General features: G+C 47.3%; 1 protein-coding gene across 1 annotated transcript in view; it reads right to left on the reverse strand.

The window, feature by feature from the left end:
* The window catches only part of LOC138567521 (tumor necrosis factor receptor superfamily member 16-like), a 73,470-nt gene extending 55,127 nt beyond the window's left edge, over window positions 1-18,343 (reverse strand). The window contains exon 1 of the mRNA XM_069645794.1: window positions 18,158-18,343. Coding sequence (XP_069501895.1) covers window positions 18,158-18,211 — 54 coding nt within the window. The 5' untranslated portion in view covers window positions 18,212-18,343. The remainder of the gene's footprint in view (window positions 1-18,157) is intronic.
* Between the last annotated feature and the right edge of the window lie 6,076 nt (window positions 18,344-24,419).

Genomic DNA, 24,419 nt, shown 5'->3' on the forward strand with positions numbered 1-24,419 from the left:
ATTGTGAAATGTGATACTTTACAAATGAATGACATTAAGTCACTTTGGTCATGGGGAACTCTGATTTTGAAGCAACAGTGACATTGTTTTTTGATCACACGTTTGTGTGCCAGTTTTTGCATCTGAGGAACTTTGCATGGGTGTCATCATTCAGTCTATTAACTTGTATTGTGCAATCTTTTCAACATGTAATGTTCAATCCTTTCAACCTTGAAGTGTGTTTTTATGATGCCTGCATTTACCTTTTTTCCATTATGCAATGTTATCGATATTTCATGTTGTGTATGCTTAATGTTATCAGTGTTTGCTCTGTGAGTGCAGTGTATGGGTGCATGTAAGTGGTCTTGTGCACCTGTGGTCATGTTGTTTTGAACTGCAATTGTTTAGTGCCTGGCATTAGTTGTGCAAGGGTTGGTCACTATGTTTGCGTGTGTTGTTGATCTCTTGACCTTTGGTTGCATCTACCTGTGTGGTTTCAGGTTAGGTGTCTTGGAGTGAGGTGTGATTATGGTCTTTGGTGCCTGGTCTGTCCAGGGTGGGTCACTTTAGATGTTCTTGGGTGCCTGGTCTTTCCAGGGTAGGTCACTTTAGATTTCGTATCTCCCTCATTACTGTGGTGATTAGTGCCTGATAGTTCAGGTTTGGTCACTTTGGCCTGTATGTTGTGGTCATTAGTGCCTGAGCTTAAATCGGGGTAAGTCACTTTTGGCGGAGTCTTATTCTCAGGGCAGTTGTTTGCTGTAGTGATTCATAGCGTTGTTATCTCTGTTTTGGTCGCTATGCCTGAGTTGAGTGGAGTTTTCCTTACTGTCCATAGTGTTATCCTATTGGACGAGGTGGTGTCAATTTTGCTTTGCCAGTGTGCCTCCTGATTCCGAGTCTGGTATGTCAGGTTGTCTCCTGGTGTGTTGTGGATAGAGGGAATGGCCAACGGTTTTGAGCAGAGTAGCAGCATGGTGTTGTGGTTCTTCCTCATACTGTTGTCAAAGTTGTTTAAGTGGTCCCTCGGTTTGTTGGGCATTTGTTGTTGCTTCCTTTGGGGGCGGTTGGTTAGCGCTTGGAGGGGCAGCTCTGAGACTTTGGGGTGGCAGACCGAAGTGGAAGGTGATTTGTGCTAAGGTGGGTAGGTTGGTTAGGTGTTAGTTGTGTTAGTGTTCGCTAACAATAGTTTTGGCTAGGGGTGGCAGCCCTAGGTCCTGAGGGGCAGCTCGGGACAGGCGTAAGTGCTCTGTTTTTTATTTTTGTGGCCTCAAGGTGTGACCGAGGGAGTGGTGTTGTTTTGTTTTGGTTGCATGCCTTTGGCAATCTTTTCCTTCTTGGTCCGTTGGTGTCCAGTTAATGCTGTCCTTTTGTTGGACTCCCGTTTTTGGTTTTGCCAGAGGTTCTGCACATAGGCGGCCGCTGTGTTGTGGAATTTCTGGTAGCGTGGTGTCTTGGGGTGTTAAGGTCCCGTGCTGGTCACACTTCCTTGTCATTCCTTTTGCTCTTCCCTGGGAAGCGTTGTAGCAGTTGGCTTTTGTGTTTCTAAGGGGGGGAGAAGTGTAGTAATCTGCTTTCAGGTTAGGTGGGTGTGTGACATCACCTACTTGGAATTTTTATGTAGAATGTTGGTGTGCAAGGTTCTGTGAGTGAGAACCTGGGAGTGAGAGTGAGAAGAGTGAGCTGAGAAGATGGGTGTGGGGGTGAGCCCGGTGTTTCCCTTGTCATCTTGTGTCCCCTACCATCCCTGTGTCTTGAGGAAGAGTACTGGACATGGACAATAAAGGAACCTGTAACTTACCTGAAGTACTGGAGGTCCACTTTGTTACACTGGCGACGAGGATGGGATGGTAGGTGGATCTGTCGCTGCTGGGGGGGGTGCAGCCTTCTGAAACACCGCCCCCGTGATTCCCCCCACACCCAGGTGGGCCTGTATTGTAGGCCTGTGGAGTCCCTTGTATGGAGGGTGGCCCTTCGCAGGGCCAGGTCAGCGCTGCATATGCCATCAAGGACTGTTCTGCTGTACGGTGGCGGCGTCGATTAGTGAGCCGTTGATTTGCCAGTGTTCCCCTGCTCCCTTGGGGTTGAGCGCTGTTGCCACGCTTCCAGTTCAGCTGGTGTTGGAGTCAAGGAGGAGCCAGGGCCGTGTGTTGTTGCCGCTCACTCGGAGCGTGACTCTGCTGTACATATGGTCTGCAGCGGAGAAGGAGCGTTTCGCACTCCTGGCTGGAGGAAGTCCTCTTCAACACCGAGCAGACATTCAAACGTGACACCATTTTGATTTGTTGTTGATTGTCGGGTAGGGAGGCGCATCAGCATTTCAGCTGAGTCTAGGGTGGCTTGTGGAAGAGTTTTTGTTATTGCGCTCCGGCATGAGCTGCTCACCCCGTCCTGGCGTTTCATATGCCTTCAGGTAGTTGGAGTGTTTTTGTTTAAACGGGCGAAGAATAGTCTAGAATGCAGAGAAATAGAAACAGGACAGGGGTGACTTGCATCTGGCGTGCGGCAACCCTTACTGCGGTTGGAGAAAGGCTCTGGAATAGTGGGCTTGGGAGTGACCCTGGGTAGCAAGCAGCAACTCTTATGGGGCCAGGTAGATTTTCGACACCGATTCCTGGACTGAAAGTTGATGCTGTTTTCTGAGGTACCTTTAAAGACTTTTCAGAGCAGACAGAATGGTGCAACGGATTCCATCGAATGCACATTTTCCTAGATTCTAGACAATTTGCGCATAGATCTCATTTCTTAAAAGCAACTGTGGGTGGGAGGCGAAGGGGGGACCCAGCTTTTTTTTTTTTTTAACGAGCCGCAGCTTATTAATTTTTTACAGGATATTTTTAACACGTTGCCTGTGGCAGTAAATGCTTACGTTGCCAAAGTCTGAAACAGGCCATTCTTTCAAAAACCCTGTGTCCATTGTATGAATAATTTAAAAATTACACCTTTAAAAAAAGAATACAAGACAGTCTAGACTTTTCTTTTTAATACAGTGTAAAATACCGAAAGTGTGAAGGGCGCATATGTTGAAGAAATTCAGCAAGGTTATGAACCCAGTCATTTCTGGCCTGGCTCTAAGAGCCCAACACGAGCTGAGCCACAGCAATGGCTATATACCTGCCGTGCTACCTCCTCACACCCCGCAATACAAGCTCCACGCTTGGTGCCTCTGGCCGATGTGGGCGGCAGGACCCCTTAGGCTGTCAGTGGCATGGACACGGGTGGGAGACAGGTGGTACTTCCACAGCACAGTTTGGGGGTTTTTTGTCAAGGAGCTAGAGACAGCAGTTGAGGGTGGCCGCCCAAGAGAGGAGCTACGCCCAAGAGAGGAGCTACCGTGGCAGTGCAGTAATCTTGGACTTCCAAAGTGTGGTCCAAGAAGGCAGCGCATTCTAGCCAACCATTCCCTTGCCCCCAAGACTTGAAGAACAACACTGGCGCCCAGAGGCGACCTTTGGCCAGCAATGCAGGCCACGTCATCAGAGTGAGTCCCAGTAGCTTCACAGCATTGCAAAGAAGACTTTTATTATAACATTTAAAATGCTACTTATTTTGTTGACTGCATAAGCACAGTAGTCTGCTCGCACACTTTCGCCCGGGTCTCCTGACGTGAAATCAGCCCGCGCACCCGCCAAAGGCCTAACACTCCCATACATTTCAATGGGCTCTCGCCCGCCAAAAGCAAAATCAGCCGGCTCGCCCGCCAAATGCCCAACACTCCCATACATGTCAATGGGCTCTCGCCCGCCAAAAGCAAACTCAGTCGGCTCGCCCCCGACAAAGGCCCAACACTTCCATACATTTCAATGGGCTCTCGTCCGCCAAAAGCAAAATCAGCCGGCTCGCCCGCCAAAGGCCCAACACTCCCATACATTTCAATGGGCTCTCTGCCAAAAACGAAATCAGCGGGTTTCACCCACCCCGGGGAGACGAAAGGTTGTGTGCCAGTTATGGCATAAGGATTCATGGCATAAGTGCCACCCAGGCTGCCGAAAGACTACAGATCTCCATGTGTGCACTTGGCCCGGGAGGCAAAGAAGCCACTTAAACGGCATAGGGGGTTTCTCTTCTGCCAGACCTCAATAATGTACATGAAAAGTAAACCATATTAAAACTCCCTTTGAGAAGCGCATTCGCAGGTGCTGTAATGACTCACAAAAACAAGCGAGCACTCGACATTTATTAAACAGAATGTGCCAAACGGCGAGTTTTGCATCATAAGTAACATATGCAATACATGCATATAATGTATGCATGATAGAATTGAATGAATGTGGCAGCACCTTTCAGCTGGGCGGGAAATGTCACTCGTTTTAGAGATGATGAAATTATATCCAAGACATTTTAGGTCAATTGTAATAGTTAATGGTGCATGTATAGGAGTGCATGTATTAATTGTATCTTTTTACTTTGACATATTCATTGATTCTATTGATTTTGTTCACATAATGACTGGAAGGCCCCTGCTGGGGAATGTAGGCCGAAATGGTCAAGCTGCTGGGGAGGGGCACGTTTACCCTACCGGCCGCCCTCCCACTGCACAATCCCCCCTCCCTGCTGTTCCTAGATCTCCCCAGACGGGTTGGGTTGGTGCTTTGTTACCCCTTCACGCTGCACACATGTTCGCTTGCAGTGAAGTGTTAAAGTACACAGTTCCTTCTTTAGCCTCTATTCCAAGCGACAGTGAGATGGGACAGGAGGCTGCTCCACTGTGGTGGCTCGTGGCAGCTTGGAATCAAGCTCGTTTTGACCGCAAACGCATAAGACGGAAAAGTGCAGTTTAAACTTTCGCAGAGCAGCGGGCGCCGGGCTTAATTGAGGCCCTCCGCCGGAGTCGGCCCAAGCGCGCCTTTAATCTCCCACCTCTAGTTACTAGGTTGGGTGGGACTGTGACATGTAAGTTATGGTGGGTTAAAACAAGTCTTGGGGAAAACGCTTTTACCTGAAATGTGAAAGTAGAATAATCCATTTGAGCCCAAGTCGCTCATGCCACAGCTCCAACTAGAAGCCATTGCTGGACGTTCACCTCTAGTTCAGAGTCAGGTCAGCAAGGCATTGTGGGAATGCAAATGAAGCTTAAATGCAAACCTTTTGCTTCAGAAAATTGTCTAGGTCTTACAGGGAAGCACTACTTTACACATAGCTTAAACAACCCAAGACAAACATTTCTCAAGACTGCAGCAACTACATAAGTGGTTTCACCCTTATTAAGGATCATCAATTTCATGGCGCAAATGTTTGCATTTCGGCTAATTTGCATACCCACAATGTCTTTGGATGTGGCTCTTAGCTGGGGGTGAACTTCTAGAGCTGGTGAGCAGGTGACGTGTTGGCATGTGTGACCTGGGGGAAATGAGAATTATTCTACTACAAATACACATGTGTGTGCAATATTCCAACTGAGCCAAGTTACATAAGCCACAACGCCACCTAGTAACCATATCAGGAAGTACACCTCGAGTTCGGAGTCACAACAGCAAGGCATTGTGGGTCTGCAAATGAGCTCAAATGCATGGCCCTTGCTGCAGGAAGTAGGATGGTGAAAAGATGAAAGAGAAGCAAGACAGTATGCTGGGCCTGGGGTCAGGTAGAGATAGTAAGTGGAGGGATCAGAGTCGGAGGTGAACAAAGTAGGAGAGTGGGGTCTGGATTCCAGTGAGGGCAAAAGCGACCAAGGGCAGAAACGGGATTCAGTAGAAGCATTGAACTGCTGGGGAGCTCAGTCTCGCAAAATGGCGGATAGCAGGGGCGTTGCTAGGGGGGGACCTAAAGGGGCTATAGCCCCTGATCTTTTGGTTGTAGCCCCGGATAATATCACAGGAGCTACAGCCAAAAGACTAGCTAGCCCCCAGTCCCAACAGTTCCAACATCAGCTTAGCCCCGGGTCTTTTCCAGACCTAGCAACTCCCCTGGTGGATAGGAATGAAGAATGCTGTGTGGATAACACCACGAGTGCTGCTTTTCGGGTTCTCCTTAATAGAAGCAGAATGAAAAGGCAGCAGGCCTTCAGTGGCTCTCAAAACCTTGGATGGTCACCTGAAGGGTTACTTCACATCTTCCAAAAGGGACAATTTACTGATCTAGTTCACCCCACCATCGGACAGAGGCGTCACATGCAAATACACATGCTAAACGTGGTACACTTGGATGAATGCTTGCATGTTGAACGCGAAAATAAACAAATAAATAAAATGTAAAAAGGGTATTTTCAAGACTGGGTTTTCCATAAATACAAAAAAACGCCTTTGTGGTGAATATCTCAGAATCGCTTGGAGTTTTAGGAGTTCTCGTATAAACCAAACAGGGACCCTGCAATATAAACCCGAGATCAGGCACACACAGGATATTCCCTTTTTAAGATGGGGAAAAGCATTTATAAGGTGGGCATGTGAAGCAGGTGTGAAGTTACAAACACATGCTCCTGAATGCACATTCTGAATGGGAATTCCAAATGCGAAATCCAAATTTGGATTACGAATGCGGATCACGCATGCTCACATATATAGACAGGGGGGGGGGACAACTGGGAGGATAGCTCCTTGGTAACAAGACGACACGAAGACAACAGAGGTTCGATCCCCGGGTCCGCGCTTAGGAACCTCTGGGAATTAAGCGCATTATAAATACGCAACTGAGATATATTCCTGTAACAGTGCCTTGATGCCCCCAGGCTATGTGAGCGCTTTAAAAATGCAACTAAATAGTAAATAAATAAACTGCATCTCGATGATACGAAAACGTGCGGACAAAACCACAGGTTTTGCACGCTTTCCAAAAAGAAAAAAAAGGGCACACGTTTTTTTACTGTAAAAAGTGAACTTGTACAAAAGGTGTAAAAAGCCAGCGTTAAAGTTACTAGAAGAAAACACACGGTGCCTCTGGGTGGTTGCACTAGCCTAAATAGTCATATTGCATTACCAAGAATAGGTTAACAGACCTCAATTCTATTCAATATGGAACAACACAAATACATGGATGCCCTTGCTTAACAGCCATTTAATTCCGTGTAAATCAACAGTTCAGCCCTCCAGCCAAAACGTGTTTCGACAAATTGTCTTTGTCAAGGCTAAGAGCTATAAAAAGCCTGATTGGTAAGGGTAAGGAATATTTCCAGTGGGAAGTAGTGATCTCACGATTAGGTGCATAGTACCCTCTGGCTCGATTGTACAGGTAGAAGGCCTAATTCACAGAACGTTTTCCAATGGGGTTTTGACATTATAAAACGCTTCTGTGAATTAGGCAGAGAGTGTTCAACGGCACAGTGGCTGTGTTTCAGTATATATCCCCTATGGGAGGTGTAGCGACCATGAAGGTACGACGTCCTTTCATTGCGGGGATGTTTTTTCGCTGGGTTTTTTGCCGCAAATATTTTTTTGAGAAAACACATCTATAATTTTTTAGGGGGGTTAGTAAATTATATATATATGGGGTGTGGGTGTTTGGGAATAAATACAAATTAAAGAAAATGGGGGAGGGGGGTTTGGGGGAACCCCCAAAAATAATTTAAAAAACATTCCATGGGGTTTTTCATAAAAACATTTAAAAAAAAAAAAAAAAAAAAATCGCAGTAAAAAACCCAGTGAAAAAACATCCCGCGATGAAAAGACATGGAACCGACCATGTATTACTCACGGTCTGCCGTTACAGTTACTACAAACACAGTCTAAATAATGTTAATCAGAAAACCTTTGCTGACAACACACCACTTATTCGCAGCACACACCAAGTATTAGGTAGCGTACATCAGTACTATGATGGTGTGCGTGTTTTATGAAATAGTGGTGTAGCGCCAGTTAAACTTTAATTTGTGTTGTGTGGGATCTTGTTCAGACTGAGGCCCTGATTTACAAAAGCATTTTATAATGGCGCAGTCTCTTGCAAATTAGGCCCTCCCCGAGTGTATGTGGCAACCTCAACATTGGCAGTTCCAATTTATTTTTGGGCGCATTTGGAATGTTGGAAGTAAGTGCAATTTTGGCATTTGCAATGATAGTAGACTGTTTTTTTTTTTAGCTCATCCGGGGTAAAGCTAATAAACTTGGTGTTGGCATTCTAATGTGTGTAGACTGTTTTAGATCAATTTGAGTGTTTACGTAAACTCAACATTGGCATTTCCAATTAATGCTTTGCCCATTTTCAGTAAGCATTTCCAATGTTTGAAAACTTTATTTTGAGCTCAAGTATTGGTAATTACCTCAATGTTGGTTTTCCCATTCCAATGTATGTGCACTTTATTTTTGGGCTAATTTGGAGTGTTGGTAAAAACCTCAACATTGACCTTTCAACGTTTGTAGACCTTATTTTTTAGCACGTTGCAGTGTTGATAATAACCTCAAATGTTGGCATTCCAAAAGTTTTTAGACTATATTTTTGAGCTTATTTGGAGCTCACCTTTCCAATTCATTTGTTAGATCATTTTGAGTGTAGAAAAAATTCCCTCACTTTTGACATTTCCAAAGTTTATAGGCTTTATTTATGAGCTCATTTGCAGTGTTGGTAGTAAGCTCAACATTGCCATTTCTAATGTTTGTAGACTTTAGTCTTAACTCATTTTGAAAGTGGAAAGTCACCCACAAGGTAGGCCTTTGCAGTATATGTAGACTTTATTTTTACCTAATTTGGAGTGTCCGAGTCACGTTCATTCTGACATTTCCAATGTTTACAGTTTATTTCGGAGCTCCTTTTGAATGTTGGTAGCAACATTCATTTTGACATTTCCAATGTTTGTAGAGTTTATTTTGGAGCTCCTTTAGAGTGTTGGTAGCAACATTCATTTTGACATTTCCAATGTTTGTAGAGTTTATTTTGGAGCTCCTTTAGAGTGTTGGTAGCAACATTCATTTTGACATTTCCAATGTTTGTAGAGTTTATTTTGGAGCTCCTTTAGAGTGTTGGTAGCAACATTCATTTTGACATTTCCAATGTTGGCTGAGTTTATTTTTTAGCGCATCTGAAGTGTTGGTAGAAACCGTAAGTTTGTCATTCCCAACGGTTGTAGGCTTTACTTTTTATGCTTTGTAACACTACTCAAAAACACAAATTCAAATAATTGTCTTTTGTGTGCAGCAGAATGTCTATGTGCGTTTTCCATTGCTGTCGTTGAATGCGGTTACATGTCTGTTTGATTATAACTTTGCGAGATGCAGTAGTCCAATCACTAAGTGAACCAATTGCTATAGAGTGATCCTCAGAGTGGCGAGATGCGCACCCATTGCATAAGGTGTGTTGTTTGTGCCTGTTAAATGCATGTGTTTGTCCAGCTGATAAAATGTTTGCTTGCCCTGCTGTGTGACATCATAATGTGCATCCTTACATGTCAGCAACTTTCACGTATGTGATTTGCAAATCAACTACAAGTGTCCATTTTCACCACGTCAGAATGTTACAACATAAGAAGCTTTTGACTGGGACTTCTTCATGCAGCTCGTGTAGACAAAGATTCCTGAATTGGATTTCCAACTTTTTATAATAGACACTCCTCCGGTTTAGCTTAGCCTTATTTTTTGTAATGTTTATTAATATTGTTGTGTGAGAGGGGCAATCAAATATTTATGTTTTGTTATATGTGAATTTGCTTTTAGTGCGAGTAATGGCAGGTCTTTGTGAACCAACTCATAAAATAAGGAATGTGGGGGTGTTTTATTTTGAAATGTGTTCAAAAAGTGGACTGATTAAGAGCCAAATCAGCTCTGAGACTAACCATGTAGTATGAGGACCATAGTATGCCCACAGCTTTTGATATCTATTTGTTAGGTATAACTCAAATTGACCTTTTACAATTGACCTTTTGTACTAATTGACCTAATTATAGTGGTCCTAACTGATCTTCTGCACAATTGGCTTTTATATTATTTTAGTTATTTTTATGTCTTGGTTTGGTTTGTAAATAATATAAGAGGATTGGGTGGGGGGTTGCAGGGTTTTTTGGATTGGTGGGGGATTGCAGTGCGTCCCCCACCACCTCCCCCCGCATATATGTCCTAATTGACCTTTTAAATTAGGTCATTCTCCCGAGGTCAATTAGTATACATCCATTTGTTCTACTATATGTACCTTGATAAAAACAAATTCTGCAGCACCTAAGAGCCATTTCTAAGATGAATGATGCACATATTCGATAGATCAGATTTTTGGGGATGTCCCATGGTTCATTAGCCCCAAGAAGTGGAGACACAAAATACCTAAGGCAATTGGAATAACGATACATTGTTAAATTGGACACCCATAAAACGTACGGACACAATATTGACGAAGAGTTCCATGTGTTTTTAGAGTTGTTACAGCAGCAGCAAGAATGAACCGAGAAGGTTCATTCCAAATACACGGTTCAGGGGGGTCTTTCTACACGTTTTATACAAGCACATAATATGGTAAGGAAGATTGTGTCTGAGCTCCAAGATGTATTTGTCTAGCACAGTGGTCTTCAAACTGTGGGGCACGCCCGCCTCGCAGGGCCTGAAGGATGCCCTGGGAGCACAAGGTACTTTAAAAAAGGATTATGGGGACTGCTTTAAATAGAAAGAGAAGCATTTAATAGAAATAAGCAGTTCTGGCTTGTTGGGGGGAGGAAACAATATTCATCCTCAACGGGCGGGGGTTGGGGGGCAGTATAAAAAGGTTTGATACCACTGGCCTTGCGGTTGCTCCCATTAAGATACATAATATCATGTTCTCTTCAACTGTGTCCAGATGTATTTATGGATTAAAGTGAAGAGAAAGTGGTGGGAGCTTAAAGTAGCTCCTGGTTCGGCACATGAGCATCAGCCAGGTAGCAGGAGCTACTTATGGAGATTCGCGTACAGCAAATTCAAATTCAGCAATGCACTGTTTCCAACAACTATGAGAGCAAAGGTACTGGCACGATTTTGTTTTAGAATAAATTCTAGAGAAATCAAAAAGGTACCAGTAGTTCCCAGAAATGATGGCAAGTAAAAACAATGTGAATGAAGGGCTATTCGCCCCTTAGCATTAGACCTGTGGTCGGGCTCGGCACATTTCAACAAGCCCAAGAGGAAACGTAATCATATTGTGAAAATGTGACAATGTGAAAAAAAAATACATAAATGACAGTTAGAAGCTTTGACTAGGTGTTTATTCTTGGGCAGCCTACATGGCCAACAGTGGAGTTGCATCGCAGGTGCGAAATTGTGTGGCACTAGTGGTCTCAAACCTGCAATGAGAGCTCCATGGGGAGGTGCATGGCAGCCCACCAGGCTCATAGATGCTGCAGGCAGGGGCCAAAGACCCCTGCTACTTCCACGCCTGCACTGGGATAAGAAATATTCATTATGTTGAAAATGCGTGTGTATCAACTTTGTCAATAGGAAAGAGAATATGCCAGGGTCTACTTCCCATCAGGTTGAAAGATGCATTTCTACACATCGAGTCAATGGGCGAAAGATTAAAATGCAGGGATCGAAATAAGGGGCCGCTAGCTAGCTCCAGTTCCATGGGATTTACCCATTGAAAAACGCTTTGTTAATCGGGGCCGGTGTGTGCTTCTTTTAATTCACAACACTTCAAGGTCAGGGTCTCGCTCAAAGGCGTTGCACTCAACCAAACTATGTTTTGTGGTTTTTTTTACGGTTTCACTTGCATGGTGCCCAATACAGCGTTCAGGCTATTTCAAGGTGCTATAGAGAACAGAGAAGGCCGGGAAGAAAGTGCGTGTGTAATACTGAGCTCTATTCATTGACTTTCCTTTTTCTATGCCTCATTTTAGGAGCCGAGTTAGAAGGCGTGCCCTGTTTGCATTACTACTTGAGGCCCCTCTAGAGGGTAGCCGGGAGAATCGTCTGCCAATAACTTACTTTCTATAGTTTCCTGTGGAAGTTCGATGTGTTGCAGGAACACTACACACTTCCGGGTCCGTGTTCGCCTGCCGCGGAACCTTTGGCGCCTGCTTGTTGTTGGCGACCCCTGTAACTGGTGCGAGCGCAGGCAGAGACATGTTACGGCCGGGCCTGTCTCTCTAGCCGTGCAGCGGCCCAGGTGTTGTGGCTTGTTAGTATTATGTGCATGGTTCGTCGCCTCTGACTGGCTGGCGTCGCGGTGGATGTCGCCGTCAGCCCCAGACGCAAGGCACGCACGCGGCGTGCCGGCGCCTGCTGGCCAAGGGCCATGGATCCGCCTCCTGCACGTGCCCTCTCGCGATATCCAGCTTTGTGAATGGAATAAGGGCCGGGCTCGGTAGGTGTCATTTTTTCCAGAAACATGGAGTCGTTGCCGGCTACAACTACACCCAACGTGTAGAAAGAAGTGCATGTATCTGTGATTACATGTGGCTGTCGCTCGTGTGTCCTTCTTCCTCTTCACAGTCCCAGTGCCCCCTCTTAGAAGAGGACTGTGATGAGGAGGACAAGGACATCGGTTTGATGAGGATTATTTCTGGGAAGGAACGGGCCGTCTGGTGGGGGTGGGCAGGCCACCCGAATCCACACAGTTCTCTGGTGTGTGTAACAGTGGTCGAAGCGTACGAAAAGAAGGGTACTGTGTTCTCTGCTGGCCTGCCCCCATTCCTCTCGAACCCCATCGCCACGCCCATCCCACTCACAATCCAAACCCCCAAACAAACTCGCATGCATTTTAAATGCTCAGTGCACATTTCAACTTCTTCCTACACTTTTATTTTAAAACAAAACCATTCCCGGAGTGTTTTTTTTTTTTTGGAAATAAAAGCATGGGAACAGTAGAACTTATTAAAAAAAAAAACAGAGATGTACTGCTCCCAACCACCCCCACCCACTGGTGTGAAAAGAGAGGTGTGTGTACTGGAGACTCTTGGGCCTAATTCACAGAAGAGTTTTTATAAAGTCAGGTCCCAATTGGAAAACGCTCTCTGAATCAGGGCCAGAGGCAAGGCCACTGTGCATTCAGGGCGGGCAGCCAGTGCAGCTGTGTTCCACTACTTTTATTTTTTGCTGTTTACCATTCCTCTACCTTTTTATAGAGTCTTTGATCATTCATGTCCCAGTGCAAGTGTAAAGTTGTAATAGGAGCCTTAGTTACTAATGACTATTGGAATGCCCCTCCGGTAAAACCGGTCACATGTTGTACTATGCTTCAACCTACTCTGTCCCCTGCCGAGCGCGCAGTTCGACTACTTTTTCCGGTACATTTCTACCACTGCCAACTCCCCAAAAGGGCCTGTGCACTACCATATGAGTTAGTCACGAGTGGAAGGCAACCCCTTAGCTGGGCAAAACCCCAGTGCTGGCAATTTGATGCGCCTGCAGCGTGTGGGATGACGTGCATATCGAAAATGCCGAATAACTCTAAACCTGGGAAAACTGCTTCACTGTGGCAAGATAACACCGACGAAGAAGCAGGACAGGCCAAACCGGGACTGCATGTTTAACAAAAGACATTGAAGCAATGAGGTTCAGCCTCGGTGTCTCCCAGCAAGATAAAGAAAGGGGACAGAGACAGGATAAAGAAAGAGGACTTCTATAGGCTAAAGGAAGATGGCTATCTTTAACTTGAAAAAGATGCCATCACTTTCAAATGTCCCACCAGTGGGACCGTCTTACACTGCCCGCTGAGATCAGCTGCTCAGAGAAAGTTCTCACACTGCCGACTGGCGTGGATCTTTTCACCCATCCAAACAGTGTCAGCTGGCCATAATGCAGACCAGTGCCAGCTTCTCGCACTGCACATTAATAGCACTGCTCAATAGCCCCCCACACCGCACAGTGAGTGTTGGTCCCCCATCTCACTGTTAGAATAAAAGGTACTCCCCTTTAATCCACGTTATGATACACCTGTGTGAGAAATGGAATGCGAAAGGGTCATATCTGATATTTGCACCAATCAACAGCATCCGCCCAAGGCTTCCCAAACCTGTTCAGCTGTGATGAGAGAACAGGCTGATTCTGCAGAGACTGGACTTACGGGTTTCCACAAAGTTTAGAAAGTGGGGCTTTGAAATCAGCAGTTGCCGCGGGTGGAAACAAATCTGCCGGGGGCTGGAAGGGGGTTGAGGAGGAGGCCCATAAACTGCTCTTCTCTCCCAGCAACAGGGAAAGCAGCTGTTCCAGAAAGCAAAGCTCGCGTGCCCGCGTCGCCCGCTAGGCCCCCACCTCCCGCTGGCCTGGCCTGGCCGGCATCGGCGCTAAGGAGATATTTTTTTAGCTATGTGGGGCGAGCCGCTCTGCGTGCAACCCCGCTTGCGCCTAGCAAGGGCCTTCAAGGGGCTAATGGTGCCCTGGGGTTTTCTCAAGCCACTGACCACAAGTGCCGAAAAATTACAATAATCCACTATAGAGAGTGGGAGGCGGAGTCTGTCCAACAGAATAATGGGACCTGTGAAATCATTGTAGAAAGCATTGGCGAGACCTCATCTGGCGGGGGGTGGAGGAGGGGGGGGGGCATCTCCAGTAGCGACAGACCTGCAGTATTTGGTGAAGTTATTCAGAAGGGAGCAGTGTGTCGGGTGGGGGGTGCGGGAAGGAGGGCAGAGGTTGTGGCCAGTTAAGGGAGGGGAACATCAGTGTGTGTTCTGGAGGGGAACATCAGTGTGTGTTCTAGCCAGTTCTTGGGGCCCAGGTATGGCTGTAGGGGAGGGGTGGGCGGGCATGGTGTCTAGTTCTGGGACCAGCACATCTGCAGGATTCTTCTGTGTCCAGTCTCGGGAGGATAGCTCAGGGGCAACGCGCTCGTCTTGGAAGCAAGGCAAGGCGGAGCAACAGTGGCTCAATCCGCTGGTCAGATAGCACAGCGAGTAGAGCGCTCCCTTTGACATCCTTGCAGAGCCTGCCAACACAGGTTCGAATTCCGGTGGGGCCAAACTCAGCCTTTCAAACTCCCTTTCATCCTTCTGAGATCGATAAATTAGCATCATACACTGTGGATAAATGCCCAAGGGTTTGTAGCGCTATATAAAAATGCAAAAAATTAAAAAAATCCCCAGGTGCACTTAGATATTAAGCGCGTTCATCACAACAATAATTGACATGTCTGCAGCACTCTGGCCAGTTCTGGAGGCCTCCTCCCATCTGCAGTATTGGGGCCAGTTCTGGGGAATTGTGGCAGTTGTGGAGCCCCCATCTAGTTTATGGTCTCCAGGTTTGTTGGGCACATGCCAGTTCCTCCTGTGCATCCCGTATGGAGCGCTGCGCCCAATTGTGGCGGGCCTCTTCTTAAACATCCTCTCGGTTTTTGGAGGCCATACCTGCATTCCATATATTTGTAAGTGCGTCCATGTTAGGTGAACAATGGTTGCAATAACTCCACAACAGAAAACCATCTATGTGCTTTTCAAAATCGTCATTGGGCAAACTCAGAGAAGAGCAGGGCCAAATGTGGGAGGGGCTACTTAATGGTTAGGTGCCTTGAGGTCAATGGCAGGGATAAAAGGGCGACCACTGCTCCCTCAAAGGAACTCTTCCTTTTCTCACCACTCCCAACCCCTCCAGAAGCTCACTGTCTCCAGAGCCCTGATTCTCTGTAGGCTGAACTACTGCAACAGCCTCTTCCTCAACCTGCCTGCCTCTACTCTTCGTCCTCTACAATTTATCCAGAACAGAACTGCAAGACTTGTCCTTGGCCTCAAGCCCAGGGACTGCACCTCTCCAGCCTTGAAATGTCTCCATTGGCTACCGGTGGCTGCAAGGATCAAGTTCAAGAACCTTTGCATTGTCCACAAGACTTTCTGGGGCTGGACTCCCATTACATCCAACGCTCTCTTCCAAAATACCTTCCTCCTCGAGCCCTTTGCGCATCTACCTCCAACTTTCTACGGGTGGGTTAGACGCTTCTCCCGGCAAAGAGTAGGGGGTAGATCTCTCTCCTTGGCAGGTACCTCCCTCTGGAATGGCCTCCCGCTCTCAAACTTGAGCCGGACCACCTGAAGTTCCGGAAGCAGCTCAAAACTTTCCTCTTCTCTGCTCTCCCTCCCCTGCTGACCTACCCGTCTGCTGTACCGACTGGCTGCTTGGCTGCCCTCTGTCTCACTGGGTACCACAATCTTTCTTGACCAGTCACCCGTGCACTGCCCCGGGCCTACCACGCACTTAGGGGCTGTCACTGTAACCTTACAGTCCATCTTGTCACGCCTAAAAACACTTGTGTACAGGCCGTCATAAATGACTTATTATCACATACCCACAGTATTGGGACCAGTTCCGGAGGCCTCATCTTGACTATTGTGTCCATGAGTGAAGGCCTCATTTTGAATATTGTGTCCATGAGTGAAGGCCTCATCATGACTATTGTGTCCATGAGTGAAGGCCTCATCTTGAATATTGTGTCCATGAGTGAAGGCCTCATCTTGACTATTGTGTCCATGAGTGAAGGCCTCATCCAGAGGTTGGTCTCCAGTGTCGGAGGCCATGCCTGCAATGGTGCAGCCAGTTCCGGGGGCCTCATCTAGAGTAATGCTCCCAGTGTTGAAGACCACATCTGTGTTGTTGTGTCTTCCACCGAGCCACACGTGGAGCATTCTGGACAGTTCCAGAGGCCGCACAGGGAGTAGTGTATCGGCGCTCTGTAGACCCCAATTCCAGCCGAACGTCTAGTTTTCAGGACTGCAAGTCTAGTACTGTGACTAGTCTAGTCAGTGTAGTGCCAGCAGAAGTGTTCACTGCCACCCAGTTCTGTGGGGGTACGGACCAGTCATAAAATGGTGCCTAGCGCTGCAAAACGGCAGACTTGCGGTAGCAGGCGCTACATTATATCAAATGCCAGAAAGCGCTCCCCCTGCAGCAGCCACGGCCCTGACAGGGAAAGCACGCACGCGGCTCGGGACGGCCTGGACCGTGGCAGGCATGTGGCGCAAAGGCAGAGCTGGAGACTTGGACAACGGCCCAGAGTTTCCCCCGCGATGCCTGACTAATCCAGCTCAATTCTTGTGTTTCTTTGTGAAATGTTTAACCCACAAACACACCTTAGAGTTAAAATAAGAGAGTATACCCTTCTCCATGAACACGTTATCCGCACATACAGGCTGGGGCGAGCCTATAGGGCAATGCCCCATGCAAAGAGCTAGTGTGGGCCAGTTTTTTTTGGTAAAAGCGAGCCACTTGTCGGGCCAGTTTGATTAGTTATTTCACTATGCCGCTAGCAGTTTTGACCATAGTTGCTCAATACGTACTCTTTAAATTGCACAATTTCCATCACATGTTTGTTAAACCTCCCCTATGTAAGGGGGGACAATGCAGCGCCCCCTACTCTCGTCTTTTCAACTGTACATGGACAGCACGATTATTCTCTGAACTGATCACATCGTACCGAGCTGTTTGGGGGGGATTGATGGGGGAGATGTTATGGGTGAGTGGAACCATACTAAAGCTTTGTTGGAGTAGGACCTGGCTGCCGCAGGGCCGCTGGTCCGTCCCCCTTTTGCCCGGGCCTAGTGCTTCAAAGCAATCTCTCGCCAGGCACAGCGCAACATCTCCGAGAGACACATGGCCCGGCTACCGTGGTGGCGGCGGCGGCTGATGGGCCCGGGGGACACATGGATGGGGCGGCCCTGGTCCGCAATGTAACAGCAGAGCCCTCACCACGGGGCAACAGTGCAGGACTGGCGCAGCCTCCTCACACCCGGATAACGGAGGTGTACCACACGCCAAACCCCCTTTCCGGACATCACAAGCCGAGTGACGCATGCAATAATGTTGGCTTCTTTCATAAAACAGAGACTCGCAGGACTCGATAGAAAACGTTACAGTTCATTGCAGCCCGGGGCTGAACGCCGACCTTGCAGTGCGACTCTGGACACAGGGGACAATCGCATCCGTGTGTACAGTGCAGCGCAACACTGCGGAGCGACAACACACACACAGAAGTGCTCTTTGTATACCCCATGCAAACCGCAAACGGAAACCTAAGCCGCCTCTCCTGCAGCGCAACTCCCTGCTGCAGGTCCCTGCCACACGGTGCCCTGTAGCGAGCACTCGAACCCACCGGTCTACTGGAGTGCGCGAGGCGCGGCAGCAGCCAGGACATATTTCATTAGGTTCGCGAACGTGCGCCCGCTTCTTGGCTGGGCCTGGGCGCACACATTGTTGCAGAATATTTCGCTAACGAGAATACACAACGCACGTCAAGCCCTCGTTGTGTCAGACACTGCAAACAAGCGGAGAGATGCGGTGCTTACAGAGCTCCCGGGGAGCGTTCGGTCACATGCCCCGCATAATACACACAAACACACCACACAATACACATAATATTCAATTACACCGACCTTGAACAGGATCAGAGCCCAGATGGGTAGTAGGATAGCCCTCCTCGGCTCCATGAATTCAACCACCCACTCCGGCTCGCCCGGACCGTTGCGATAGTTCGCGGATCTTCCTCGGAGTCTGCGGGCCTCTTTTTTCCTCTCGCTCTCTGGTGCGAAGATATCAGTGTCCTGCTGATGACAGTCTCTTTTGGTAACCAAGGAGCAGCGCTCCCCACCCCCTCCAAAAAACCCTGTGCGTTGCCCACAGATGAAAAGGAATGTAGGCGCTAGGGTCTTCTAGGCACAGTACTCTCCATAAAAAATAATCTCTTTGGCCGCCCAAGGGAAGCCACCGCGCCTCCTCGGTCAGCTGGGAAGGAAATTCGTGCCTATCTCGGCATTTCCTTTGATTAATGGCTAGAAATGTACACTATTGAGAAGTACTGAGGAAAAATTGTAAAGCCGGAGACCACTTGCAGTCTCTGGGTGACCACTTTGCAGGAAAACGTTGGCAGAATGTCGTAGCCTGGATGAAATCCCGCGAACAGTCAGAGAGTTCGCGGACATCAGCAATCCCGGCGCGAGGATTCGCCCGATGGTCCGTTGCATATGAAGTAATCCTCGGATTATCCTATTACGGCGAAGAAGTGTCCCTCTCTGGAGTGCGTCCTCCCCTGGCTCTCCCTCCCTCACGCAGCAGCCGGGATGTGGCAGAAGCAGCTGCGGTCTGGAGTCCCTCCTTCGTCCCCACTCCTCCTTCCCTCCTTCCCTTCCAGGTCTGTGCGAGGTGTCGCTGTCCTGCGCAGCCTTAAGAACCGCACCCCTCCCTCACCCCCCGCCACCCTCCAGACATGAAAGAGGGAAAGACAAAGCAGCGCGGGAGGGGCCCGGGGGATCTTCACAAACAAAGAATAAATCACATCCCTGGGCCCTTTTTTTTCAAACAGACCAGATGTAGGCGGGGACACGCCCGGCGCGCTGGATAGGCCAGGAGGTGGGAGAGTGGGGGTTGGGGGGGGGGGTGCAGGCTTGGGAGCTGTGATTGGGCAGAGCTTGTGGACGCATTTTTAGTAGGGGGCAGGTACTGACAGCTCTTTACACTGGCCCTCAGGGGGAGGGGTCGTGCTCTTCCTGCAGCCCCACGGCCTTTTACAAGTAACATCCTTGTAAACACATTTGCATTTTAAAGGCTGCGCCGGTGCCGCGGGGTATCTCCCGCCTATTGTCATGGGCCTTTTTATTGAAAGGGCAGGAGGTACCATGGTGGCTTTTTACGCCGCGGCGTCGTTTGAGGCGGCGGGAGCCCCGCAAGGACACTTCGCACGTCGTTTCTCAGGGAAGCACCTGCACACGCCCTGCGCCACATGAATGCCTGTCCAGCGGCTCTCTGGTAATACAACAAAACAAAAAAACAGGATGAGAGGAAATGGGCGTTCGCCTTATAGAAGAGGCTCGCGCAGTACGCGCCAAAACAACCACGCTGTCGTATGTTTTATCATTAGTGGCGTGTGTTGTCCAAAAAAACCACTCACTGCATTTTTTGGAACACCCTTCAAAGGTGGGGCTCAGGAGCCTCCCAATGTTATGACATGTCAGCGTCCCTCAGGGACAGTCAAACGTGTTAACAGACATTGCTCGCCCTATGACGCAACCTGTACTATGACGTACCATCCAATAGGAAGGGTGCTGGGGTGCCTCGTGTTTATAGGCATAACAAAATGAAACACTGACAGCCCACAGAAGGCAACGGATGACGTTATGACAACACATTCAAACATCCTAACAGGAAGTGAACACGAGTCCTCACACACCTAGGCTATCACAAAAATCAAGCTTTCTAAGAGAAAGTGAACACAGGAGTCCTCACACACCTAGGCTATCACAAAAATCAAGCTTTCTAAGAGAAAGTGAACACAGGAGTCCTCACACACCTAGGCTATCACAAAAATCAAGCTTTCTAAGAGAAAGTGAACACAGGAGTCCTCACACACCTAGGCTAGCACAACAATCTAACTTTCTAAGAGAAAGTGAGCACAGGAGTTCTCACGTACCTAGGCTATCACACAGTCAAAAAGTATAACATAAAGTGAACACAGGCGTCCTCACAAAGCTAGGCTACCATACAATCAAACCGTCGAACAAACATTGAACAGGAAGGAGTCCTCACACCCGGGCATCACACACTCAAACATTCTAACAGAAACTGAACACTGGAGTCCTCACACTAGGCTATCACACAAAGATTCGAACGGGAAGTGAATAGATCAATCCCCGTATACATATGACATAACACAGTCAAACATGCGAACATGAAGTCAACAATGGAGAGGCCACGTATATAAGACACCACATAAGCAATTTACCAGGAAGGGTTCACATGACGCCCCACATACACATGCTGTCACACAAACATTCTGACGGGAAGTGACCAGAGGAGTCCCCGCGCATTTATCCTATGTATGCCGGTCCGATAGCACAGCGGGTAGAGCGCTTGCTTTGACATCTGGGCAGAGCCTGCTGACCCAGGTTCGAATCCTGGCAGGGTCAAACTCAGCCTTTTATCCTTCCAAGGTCGATAAATGAACACCACACACCTATACATGCGAATTAATTAATTTAAAAAGTAAGGGGTAAAGACATAGCTCTCAACCATTTATGTGGCAATGGCGGGTGAACACCAGATTTTATTTTTGGCGGGTGAGAGGCCCATTGAAACGAATGGGCGTGCAGGAGGCTTGGCGGGTGAGGCAGCTGTTTCCAAGGCGGGTGACACCTGCCAAAAGCGTGTGAGTTGAGAGCTATGGTAAAGAGTAAGACTTTGACACAGTGGCAAGTTTTACGATCATTAAAGAATGGTATTGTCCCAAAAGAAAAGGGGGTTGGAGAAATCCTATATATCCCTGCCTCAACAAAACGAAGGAACTTTTGTGTCAGGGTGTTTAAAGCAAAACGCGTCCTGTATCAAAAATACTAAGCTGACCTTTACACGCTAAACTCAATATGATGTATACATGGGGAGTTTCTGTAAACTGTACACCTGTAGCTTACTTTCAAAGTTCCAAACATAAAGTTCCAAGGTGCAGAAAAGAAAAAACAAAGTTGTACCACCAGAAAAGCGGTCTTCCCTTCCCCAATATTTCCTCTGCTCTTCCACGGTCTACTCGGTATGTCTGATAAAAGTCAATAATGTTCCACAGTTTCAAGGGGAACAGCTACTCCCCAGAGTTTCTCCTTGCATCCAAAATTTTTACTTCACAGCTTGAAAAGGGACGCCTCCTCCCTTGTGTTTCTCCTTTCATACAATATTTTACTTCACAGTTTCAAGAGGGACGAATCCTCCCTTGAGTTTTCTTCACTTATATACTTCCACAGTTTTAAAGAAAAACAACTCTTTCCCTTTGTTCATTCAGGTTTCACCATTCAATACTTCCACAACTTAAAAGAGAGGGGGTAACCCTTCCCCTGGTTTCCCTTCAACCACACAATTCTTTCTTATATTAAATCTCTCGTTCTTTGGACATCACTTTTGCATTGATTTTCACTTTTCCACAATTTTAAGGAGTGGAGTATTACCCCTGAGCTTTCTCAATCTTTTCTTACCACTGGTTTACTCTCCTGCCAGGGTATCACAATTTTCTTACTTGGGTGTGGGTCCCAGACTCGCAGGCTGCCTAGTTTACTCTCCTGCCAGAGCTTTTTATATCCTCTCCTATTAGGGGGGTGAAAAGCCCAGACTCGCTGTTTGCCTGGTTCACTCTCCTGCCAGGGATTTTCCTATCACCATTCACTCCCTTTTGTATCCAGGAAATAATTATTTGCACGTGTTGGGTCACCATCCCTTTCCCAACAATATTCATATTCGTATCAATTGTTTCAGTTCCTTTAATTGGGCTCTCCTGCTCTGTCAACGGTACGCTGCATTTGCCCTGAAGTGCCACGGTAACCCACTTGCTTTCCCTTTGCTTACAGATCTTCACAGGCGGCAACCCTCGTGTTTCACTATCTCCTTTGCTCTCGGTCCGCTGACTGGCAGTGTGTTTTGTCAGCCCCTTGGTTCCCATTTTGCCTTCGCCTTCATTCGGCAGCTCCAGCTGCCTGTGGAAATTATGCGGTGACATTCTAACATGAAGTGAACAGAGGAGTACCTACATATATATGCCATCACACAATTAACTATTCTAAAAGTCAGTGAACAAAGGAGTCCCCACCATGCAAATGACATCACACAATCAAACTTTGAAACATGAAGTGAACAGAGGAGTGCCCACATACATATGACATCACACAATGAAACATTCCAAAAGTCAGTGAACAAAGGAGTCCCCACATACATATGCTGTCACACAAACATTCTAACATGAAGTGAACAGAGGAGTGCCCACATACATATGACATCACACAATCAAACATTGTAACATGAAGTGAACAGAGGAGTGCCCACATACAATACAAATTCTAACATGAAGTGAACAGTGGAGTCCCCATATACACATGCTGTCATACAAACATTCTTGGCATTTTTTGGGTAACCAGCCCTTTCCCAACAATGTTCATATTCGTACCAACTGTTTCAGTTCCTTTAATTGGGCTCTCTTGCGCTGTCAACGGTACGCTGCATTTGCCCTGAAGTGCCGCAGTAACCCACTTGCTTACAGATGTTCACGGGCGGCTTCGGCGTCCCTCGTGTCTCACTGTCTCCTTTGCTCTCAGTCCGCTGACTAGGAGTGTGTTTTGTCAGCTCCCTGGTTCCCATTTTGCCTTCTACTTCATTCGGCAGCTCTAGCTGCCTGTGGCAATTATGCAGCGTAATCTTCTCGGCTCAACCTCTCTGCACGCCGTTCCCATCAGCCCCCTCACACCACCCTGCAGTCTGCTCTCCTCCCGTGTTCCAACCAGCGTCCAAAGAGGTCAGTCTCTCGTACTGGTCAGCTGTTTTGGTTTTGAATGTGCCGGTATTGGTTAGCATTTTCCAACGACTAGAACGCAGCATTGGCTTACCGCTTCTAGTTATCCTGATTCCTCTATCCCTCTTCCTCGGCTCAGTACTATTAAAGTGGGGGGGGGGCTGTAAAGTTGCTGGTTAAGAAAACCTGGGAATTCTCTGTCTACAATTAGCCACACAAGGCCAATGGGTCTCACCAAGAAATACAGGTGAAGGACTACTAAGATCCAGCGTTTTTATTCTGTCTCCCTGGAGTTTGCCCTCCCCTAACTGGTCCTTCCCTCTCCCAGGGTCAGAGTCAGCTAGATTCTGCATTTCGCTGACCACGTAAAAGAAGCTTCCCTCCGGGGAATAAGTGACGATGTTGCTAGATTCTTCACAGCCACCACCCAATCTAACATGAAGTGAACATAATCACTGCATACATATATCATCAAACAAACAAACATTCGGACAGAAAGCGAAAAGAGGCGCACCTACGCAAACATAACATCACACTATCAAATATTATCACAGGAAGTAAACAGTCTCCCCACACACATATGACACCACACAATGAAACATTCTAAAAGGGAGCAAACATAGGAGTTCCGCCAGGCAAATGCCATCACACACTAAAACATTCTAACATGAAGTGAAGAGAGGAGTCCCCATATACATATGCTGTCACACAAACATTCTAACATGAAATGAACAGAGGAGTGCCCACATGCATATGACATCACGCAATTAAACATTCTAAAAGGGAGCAAACAGAGGTGTCCCACAATGCAAATGCCATCACACAATCAAACTTTGAAACATGAAGTGAACAGAGTAGTCCCCACATATATATGACATCCCACTATAAACTGTTCAGCTCTGGGCACAAAACTACACCCTTCCGAAACCTCTCTGCCTGGAAGTGAACCACCAGACTTTCAGGAAACAGCTTAAGATTTGGCTTCTCAATCAACCACATTGAAAGAAATGAAAGATAACAGAAACTGGCTCAAAACTATGCACCAGAAACATGAGCTTTTTTTTTATGACAAGCAACTGCAAAACTCTTGGCACTATCATCTGCGTGAAACTAAATTTATGTATGGCTCCTCTGCTGCGTGACAGTGCTCCACACATCAATCTCAGTGATATCCACAGCTGAGAGCCAGGAAGCGACAACATCCTACCCCCTCAACTAACCTCTCACTACTAAATCTTGCATCATTATACCTACCAAACCTCTAGTGCACTTAATAGTCTCAGACCCTATCCATCTTCTATCAACAACATTGCTGTCAATTTTTGCCCATGTGGCTAGCTTGCCAGGGCTGTACGATCCGCAAATAAGGTAGAGATTTT

This window comes from Ambystoma mexicanum, chromosome 2p (genome assembly GCF_040938575.1).
Source record: "Ambystoma mexicanum isolate Mex_15411 chromosome 2p, UKY_AmexF1_1, whole genome shotgun sequence".
Classification (NCBI taxonomy): Eukaryota; Metazoa; Chordata; class Amphibia; order Caudata; family Ambystomatidae; genus Ambystoma; species Ambystoma mexicanum.